The sequence below is a fragment of the Myotis lucifugus genome, unplaced genomic scaffold, assembly GCF_000147115.1.
Source record: "Myotis lucifugus unplaced genomic scaffold, Myoluc2.0 scaffold_311, whole genome shotgun sequence".
NCBI lineage: Eukaryota > Metazoa > Chordata > Mammalia > Chiroptera > Vespertilionidae > Myotis > Myotis lucifugus.
The window spans coordinates 802643-811275 of record NW_005871359.1 but is presented as its reverse complement, the minus strand read 5'-3'; the positions used below and the strand labels follow the sequence as shown (position 1 = coordinate 811275).

Below are 8633 nucleotides of genomic sequence, written 5' to 3'. Positions count from 1 at the left end.
TGTCCCTGCTGTCGTGAAAATGCAAAATGCTTTTCTGAAAGCTCCACGCTGCTGCTAACATCTCTCTTTGCAAGGCCTGTGGGTTTGAAGTTCCCAGACATGCATGCGTCCCAGCCATGACCTCTGAAGTAGGTGGCTGGTCCCATTTTTACCAAGGATGCCCTGAAGGCTCAGGCCAGGGGTCTTGGGAGGGTGACCCTATGCACAGTCCAACCTAGCTGAGCAGGCCTCTGACTCTGGTCTCACGAACACTGCGCATGTTTTATTCCAGCCCCGAGGAGTTGCCCCTGCCCTCCTCGGCCTGATCCCAGAAGAGACTTGGAGGTGCTTTGGCCCCTCCAACCAGGTCAGTGCTGAGTGGGGCCAGGAGCCTTCCTGCGTTCCATGCTCTGAACTAACCCACCCTTTTGTTGTCCAAGAAGGGATTTACCATCTAACCACGGGCTTGTAGGGTGGTTTGGTCAGTGGGGGGGATGCAGGGTGAGGGAGACCTAGGGCCTCTGCTGCTCAGGGTCATTGTCAGCCCCTCTCCCTCGTGCTCCCTCTGCCATCTTCCTGCCCTTATTCAGGTCATAGGCCCTGTCCTGATCCCAGGGACTCCTCCTAAACAGAGTGGATCCATATTTCCCAGCTGCCGCATGCCAGCTGCTTGCCTTACTTACGTACCTTCTCTCAGACAGAGCCCGGCATGGCGATTACCACCCAACTCTGGACTCCTCGCTCCACCACTGACCTGCTGTGTGACCCTGAGCAAGTCACTCCCCCTCTCTGGTCTCTGCTTTTCCTTCTTGGAAGTGACTCATCAGGTGGCAGAGGTGGCAGTTTTCCCGCTCCTGCCTGTAACCCCCAGGCCAGCCGTAATGTCTGGAGACAAGGCTTTGCTGCCGGGGAGTCCTACCCCGCATCAGCCCTGTTTCCTTGGACCAATAACTGCCACCGTGTTAATCCCCATAGATTACACTGTGCTGGGGGCCCTGCAGTGGTCATCTCTCATCCTCAGCCCCATAGGTAGGTGTCACCCTCAGATACAGATGGAAATAAATGCAGGTGGTGTGACTTGGGCAAGGCCACACAGCTACAGGAGACCAGACCCCTGCCTGGTTTCGTCCCAGCCTTGCCTCTGACATGCTGTGTGACATGGGGCCTAGAATGACCCTCTCTCGTCCTCCCTTTCTCCATCTGGACAAGGAAGGCCGGACTGGACCTTTTCTACAGCTGAGGTGGACATTCGTGTACTTGCTTGCCTGGCCGGCATTCTGCCTCAAGCAGAAACACCTACCCCGGGCGTAGGCCAGATGGAGAAGTCACCCTGGGACCCTGAGTCCAGCTGTACCTGACCGTGTCCAGCTGTACCCTCAGTTACTGTATTTGCCAAAATTGCTTTGAGTCTTTCTGCTAACTGCAGAAGAGCCTATACTGATCTCTTCGAATTCTAGGCTTAGGAGGTCATGACCCATAGTCTGTACACCTCCGAGCCAGCTGTGTCAACACAGTGTCCAGCAAAATGTATCAGGGAGATACATCAGGCCCGCTGCTCTGGGAGGACCCTCCACATTCCCCTTGGCACTGTGGGAGGGTGGCCAGGGCCAGGGGCAACCTAGGGGAGAAACAGGGTCCTGGTGTGTCAGGGCTGTGGAGGAGCCTGAGGAGCCTGAGGGCCTGGGAGGGTTTAAGGACACAGGAGGTGTCAAGGAAGTACCACCTCCCACTGCCAGGAAATGGGAGTCAGTCCCTAGAGTGTATTAGGGGGCCTTCATGCTGCTATTCTGCCTCCCCACCACCCCAGCTCAGTTTGAGGGGAAGGAGGGACCTCAGGTCCAACCCATTGAGGCCCTGACTAGTGTGTGGTCCCCACAGCATCACTCTTCTTGCCTGCTCTGAAAGTACCTGTAATTGTCTGTCCCTCCATCTACCTGTCCACCATGCAATCATTTGTCCAGCAAATATTGACTGTCCTCTGTGCGCCAGGCCCTGCCAGCCCAGGGGATGCCCTGGTGAGCAAGACAGGCCAGCAAGAAAGGCCGCTAAGTGAGGTAACTACACCTACCCCAAGGCGGCTGTGAGGTAGTAGGAAACAGCTGTGGGGTGCCCCAGACCTTTCCAGGGTTCCCCACCACCCACAGCCCCAGGACACAACCTTAGCCAGAGACGATTCTGGACTGTCAGATCCCTCACACGGAGTCCAAAGGCCCACAGGAAGGAGTGGGTGCTGGTAATTTGCATCTTATTTACATGGCCACTTCGCCCTTCACACCCACAAACGCCCCTTAACAGCTGGCCACCAGGGGGCGCAAGAAGCAAAGGTTTGGCTGGGCACTCGGCCTCTAAAAGGTCATTGTCCTCATTCCTGGCTGATCGCAGTGGGGGCATTGTGACCCTTACCCCTTTTTACCCCATACGTCCTCGATTCCATTTTTCAGAGAGCGAGCTGAGGCTCCTTGAGGCTGGACTACTCAGCAGGATCCCCCATCTGCCCCCACGCGCTCCTGATCTCCCCTCCTCCTGGTGTGGCCTTCCTGCTCAGTAGGACTTGCTTCTAGCAGAGCCCCAGAGATAGGTGGACAGCTGAGGGAGAGGCAGTGAGCTCCCCATGCCTTGGGGCAGGAGTCCAGCACCCATGAGGGTGATGGAAGGGACCCCAGCCCACTCCCGCCCCACCCGAGGCTCCTTCAGATCTGCAGGTGGATAAAAGGCCCAGGAAGGCAGCAATGCCCCAGGTTGGTCTGCAGTGGTCAAGGCGGGAATCAGACTTGAGTTTGGCTTTTAGTCCTTCTCGCCTGGTCCAAATCATGGTTTTATTTCAGCCCTGCTCTGAGGTCCTGCCCCTGGGAAGTCCCTTCCTAGCCTTGTCATATCTCTCAGTGAGGCCTCTGGATGTCCCAAACTTGGTCCCCATGCCCCTCCACCACTCATACCTTCTCCCGGGCTCTCCAGTGGTTTAAGAAACCTGTGGAGACACCCTTTGGTGCTGTTGCATACTGGGCCTGGCCCCGAGGAACCCCTAGGCTGGTGAGACAGAGCTAAACATACATCCCAAAACCACTGAGTCAGCACTGGACTGGAACGAGGAATGGGTGTGGAAGAATCCCAAATGGGAGGGGGGATATAGGAAGCTTTTGGAGGAGTGGGAAGGTAAGCCTTAAAAGGTTCTCCCCAAGAAGGAGGGGCTGCTATTGTCCCCACTTTTCATACGAACAAACAAGCTCAAAAGGGTGAAGTGACTGACGTGAAGTCACAGTGAGAGGACATTGGAGCTGGGATGGGGACCAGGGTTCTTTAACCTGAGGTTCTGTCCGCCGGACCACACTGTCCTTGCCATGGAGAGTCCTTCACAGCCTTCCCCTGCTGACATGTGGGAGAGGATCTGAAAAAGGGGCTTGGGGGAAGCGGCTTTTCCACCTCACCACCCTCCCACCCGTCTCCCCATCTTCAGGCCCCCTTCTCAGATCCCTCATCTCTGGCCCTTTCCACCCCCTTCCACCCCCAACCCACCCCTCTACAGTCCAGCATCTTACTCCAGCAACTAAGGTGTCCCCTCATCTGAAAAGACTGAGATAAAAAATTTTGACTGTCCCACCCTGGCTGGTTTGGCTCAGTGGATAGAGCGCCGGCCTGTGGACTGAAGGGTCCCAGGTTCGATTCTGGTCAAGGGCACTTGCCCAGTTTACGGGCTCGATCCCTAGTAGGGGCTGTGCAGGAGGCAGCCGGTCAATGATACTCTCTCATATTGATGTTTCTATCTTTCTCTCTCCCTCTCCCTTCCTCTCTGAAATATATATATATATATCTCCCCTATATATATCTCCTATATATATAACCAATGGGGGACGGGGCCCACAAAGTGACACAACCAGTGGTGGGAGAGTATAGGATAGGAACAGGGGCACGGGAGAAAAGGAAGGGCCGTTATAGAAAATAGGGTGTGAGTGATAGAAGATGAAATGGGGCCAGGAACACAGGAGGGAGCCTCAATGACGGGAGAGGGCAGGAGGTAGGTGGGGGTACAGGGGCAGCCCCAGCCACCTCAGCTCGGCCCGCCCTTCCTGCCATGCCCCAGCTGCTCCCAGAGCTGCTCCAGCTGCTGCCCTTATGTAACCAGAGCCTGCCTGTTGCATCAGAGATGGCAGGCCGCAGCAGGTAAACAGAGTGGCCCTCGGGGGGCCTGGGGCTCCCCAGCCACCTCCACGCTCCCCAAGCCTTGTTCTGCACCTTGGAGTTGAGGCAGAAGCCCCCAGACTGGCCTGGGCCCTGGTGTGTCCTTGGAACACCTGAGTGTCTGGCATTGGACACTGAGGGGCAGTGGTGGCAGGGGAGGGAGCAGGACCCTCGACTCCTACCTTATGACACAGTGTGAGCCCTAGATTTTATGTCCAACGAGGAATATGTGCCCAGGCTAGGGGTCCAAAATTCTCATGTCACAGATGGGTAAACCGAGGCATGGGAAGAAGCAGAAGCTGTTCCCTGCCTTAGTGTCCTCCACATAATATCTCCACATGCTCACCCCTGAGTCCAGGGGTGCAGCCATCTCCTGTGGTCTTCTGAGAAGGTGGACACCAGGCAGCCATGTAACCCACCTGCACCCCACTTCATTTGCCCTAAATTGACCACCTCCTCTCCCTCTCTCAGCCTCTCCTTGGGCTCCCAATCCCATCTACTCTTGCTCTGGCTTCATCTTCCTTATCTCACCCACCAAAAACCACTGTACTCGTCCTCTGCACATTGACAAGGGCTGTTCCCTCGTGGAAAACTCTTCTCTCCGTGGCAAACTACTACTCCAGCTTCAAGGCCCAGTAAAAATGTCCCCTCTTCTGGGAAGGCTTCCTGACATCCTAACCCCCACGGGGCTGGAGGGGTGTGTGGTGGCTGCTCTGCCTCCTCCAGACTGGGGGCTTCTTCAGGTTTACCCCGTCCAACGTTTTCCTCATCCTGTAATTCTTTCACATTGATTCACTCACCCCTCTGGGCCTGGCCCTGCGCTGGGCGGTGCTAGGGTCCCAGGGAAGATGTGGATTTAGAGGTCTGAGCTGGTGCCCAGGCTTGGAGGCCCCCTTCAGCTGACCTTTGAAGTGGAGGACGGCACCCAGCAGCCGAGGGGGTCTGTCACGCTCCTGTAGATGGCGGGTCACACAGGTGACTCTGCAGTCCCTCCATCTGGGTGAGATCAAGGGTTTGAGAAGGGCTCAGTCTCTGGGGCCATCAGGGACAGTTATATTTCACCCAGGATGGAGGAAGTCCTGTATTGAGGCTGGCAGTTGTCAGAGACCGTCCAAATTAGGGTCAGAATCACAGTAATGGGGGCGGGGGGGCGGGCAGTGCGAGCGGGCGGGAAAGTCTGGCGGGTCTGATCCAACCCCTTCCCGTCCCTCTCCCGCATTATAAGCATCTTCAGTGTCTCTCCGAGCCTGAGGCCCCGCCCCCTGAAATTCCGAGGCGGGGCCACGCCCAAGCGCCCGCCCTCTATGCAAATATACCGTCCCGCCCAATCAGCTCCCGGGGGCAGGGCCGCCGGCTCCGAAGGCACCTGTGGCCGCGGAACGCTGGTCACTCTGTGCCGCTGCTGCAGATCCGTGCACACGCGCCCGAGGGTCCAGGCGGAGCAGGTGCGTGGGGCATCCGGACGAGGCTTGTCTGGACGAGGCTCGTGCCGTCCTTTGATTGTCATCTGTGGGCTGGGCTGGGCTGGGCGTGGAAGTCTGAGCGTGGTGCTGTGCTTTGAAAGTTGTGTGTCTAAGAGGTGCGTCCTAGGATGGTGAGTTCAGGGGTTGTGTGTCCAAAGGGTGTGAATCTGAGGGGTGTGAGCCTAAGGGGCAGATTGTGTCAGAGGGGTTGTGAGTCCTACGGTTGTGTTTCTGAGAGGTCGTGTGTCCAAGGGGTGTGTGTCTGCGGGTTTTGATGTCAGTTGGGGAGGAGTGGTGTGTCCAAAGTTGTGGTGCCCCAGCCCCTGCTGTGTGCGTCCGTGAGCTTTTCTGGTCTGTGGGCTGCAGTGTCCTCCTCTCCTGAAGCACACCCCTGTCCGTACCCTCGAGGCTCCTGTGCGTAACCCCGTGCCTTCCTGCTGTACCTGCACCTTCATGTGTCATGGCCCCAGACCCGCATGTGGTGTGACCCTCTCTGTGTGCCTGTGACTGCTCTGACGCTCCCTGCCCCATGGTGTCTGCCTCATGCAGCAAATGTGGGGCCTCTGTTGGACTCACAGAGTGCCCATGTGGTGGGTACGGAGCCTGGGGTGGTGCCTCGAAGGGGGGCTACCGCCTTCCCTGTCCCTCAGCGTCCCCCTCTGGTACACGGGTCCGGGAATAACAGTGCGCACATGACAGACTGGGGGCCGTTACTTTCATGGTCACGGTTCCTCTTCCCACCTTCCTCCGAGTCCAGAGCTGCAGGTGTTGGTCAGTGACCGGGGCCCCTGGCCACCCCAGTCCTCAGCCAAACACCTGAGAAGTCAGAAACACGCCTGGCTGTGGTAGCTCAGTGACTGAGCATCGACCTATGAACCAGGAGGTCATGGTTAGACTCCCGGCAGGGCACATGCCCGGGTTGTGGGCTCCATCCCCAGTGGGGCGCGTGCAGGAGGCAGCCGATCAATGATTCTCTCTCATTATTGGTGTTTCTAGCTCTCCCTCTCCCTTCCTCTCTGAAATCAATTTTTAAAAAAAAGATTTATAGAAATAGCTGAGGCCTCCTGCCTAGCCTGACCGAGAAATCCTCATTGGGGAATATCTGGACCTTTGGCGTCTGGGTACAAGAACTCTTTTGGGGAGAAGGAACTAGGTCAGTGATGGCGAACCTATGATACGCGTGTCAGAGGTGATACGCAAATTCATTTTTTTGGTTGATTTTTCTTTGTTAAATGGCATTTAAATATATAAAATAAATATCAAAAATATAAGTCTTTGTTTTACTATGGTTGCAAATATCCAAAAATTTCTACATGTGACACGGCACCAGAGTTAAGTTAGGGTTTTTCAAAATGCTGACACACCGAGCTCAAACGGTTCACCATCACTGAACTAGGTTCACAAAAGTATTTAGACTTGGAAGGATTGGTGTGTGGGGTTTGAAGCAGCCTCTCTCTCTCCTGTCCCGTGCCTGCCTCCCACCACCCCTCTGAGCTGAGGAGTGAATCTTGGCTTCCAGGGAATGGAAGTTCTAGAGCTGGAAGCTGACTATCTGGTCTGAATTTCCCACTTTGCAGGTGGGAAGACTGAGGCCAGGTACAGACACGCAGGCACTTCAGAGAAAGGATGGGGCACATGATGCCCCCACCCCAGCTCTCTGAGAGAGCAAAAGCCAGGCGCTCCAGCCCTCTGAAGGCCTGACAGGTTGCTGCCCGGCTCTGAGCTCCGTGGCCACCCCTGTGACCTGAACAAGTTGAGCTCCATCTTACTTCCCATCTCCAACTAATGATGTATTTCATTAAATCATTACCTAACCAAGCAGACATCTGGAAAATGCAAATTAAGAGGAGAAAGGGAATTAAAATCATTTATCGCCCAACTCAGATGCAATGAACGTAGACATGTTGGAGGTTTGGCCTTCCGGAAGATTTGAGGCACATGCACCTGGAGACAGATGTCATTATTTTAAAATATATATTTTATTGATTTTTTAGAGAGAGGAAGGGAGAGGGATAGAGAGTTAGAAACATCGATGAGAGAGAAACATTGATCAGCTGCCTCCTGCACACTCCCTACTGGGTATGTGCCCACAACCAAGGTACATGCCCTTGACCGGAATCGAACCTGGGACCTTTCAGTCCGCAGGCCGATGCTCTATCCACTGAGCCAAACCGGTTAGGGCAAGATGTCATTTTTTGAAAGGATTTATCATAGGCCTGGGATACCATTTGGGGTGACAGCGCTCACCCCAGCCCCGGCCCCTTAATGCCCATGGGGTACACACAGAGGTTGCGTCCCATTTCTGATCCCCCAAAGGGTCTATATCCTGGGGACCTGTGAGGTTGCCCGTCATCCCCAGGCTCCGGAACAAGTGTCTTGGACCGATGGTACCCAGGCCCACTTCCCAGACTGGGTGGCCACAGGACCACTCTGGGGTGCCAGCCCAGGCTTGCGTAGGGATGGTGGGGGAGGCGGGTCTTGATGTGTGGCCTGGGAAGAAGCCCGCTTCATCCTGTGTAAAACGGGGCAGCTCTCTCCGCTCCACTGGGCTGTCTGTGGGTCAGGCAGGCCCTGTGTGTAAATGAGGTGGCGCGTGGGCCCAGGCGCGAGGTGCCATCCGAACTGTGACCAAGCGGAGGTGCCTGTGAGCCCCATCCAGGTCCACCTCGCCCTACCCTCCATCAGGGGCCAGGGAGGCCTCCGGTCCATTGGCTTCCCTGTTCTGTTCTGCAGGCTCAGGTTCACCCAAGGTCAAGGCGAGGACCTTGGGAGGGAAAACATCGAGGCTGTTTGGCATAAGGAGCCACTACCTTGTCCACTTTCCACACCCACAGCCCCCACTGCCTCCTGACGGACGCTGTCCCAACCTCCTGCCCAGACAAGACTTCCCCTCCTGCAGCCACTGGTTCTGCTGAAAATCCTGAGTCAGACCCAGCCCCTCCCCTGCTCATGTGCCCTTTACGGCTCCCCATTGCTCTATAGTCCACCCTCCTACCCTGATCCCCCAGGCTCCTG

General features: G+C 56.0%; 1 protein-coding gene across 1 annotated transcript in view; it reads left to right on the top strand.

Annotated features, from left to right (window-relative positions):
- Positions 1-8633, top strand: part of LOC102440633 (myocyte-specific enhancer factor 2B) — a 28501-nt gene that overhangs the window by 4952 nt on the left and 14916 nt on the right. Inside the window, exon 3 of the mRNA XM_014465833.2 lies at positions 272-346. Within this exon, the coding sequence (XP_014321319.1) occupies positions 272-346 (75 nt within the window). The remainder of the gene's footprint in view (positions 1-271; positions 347-8633) is intronic.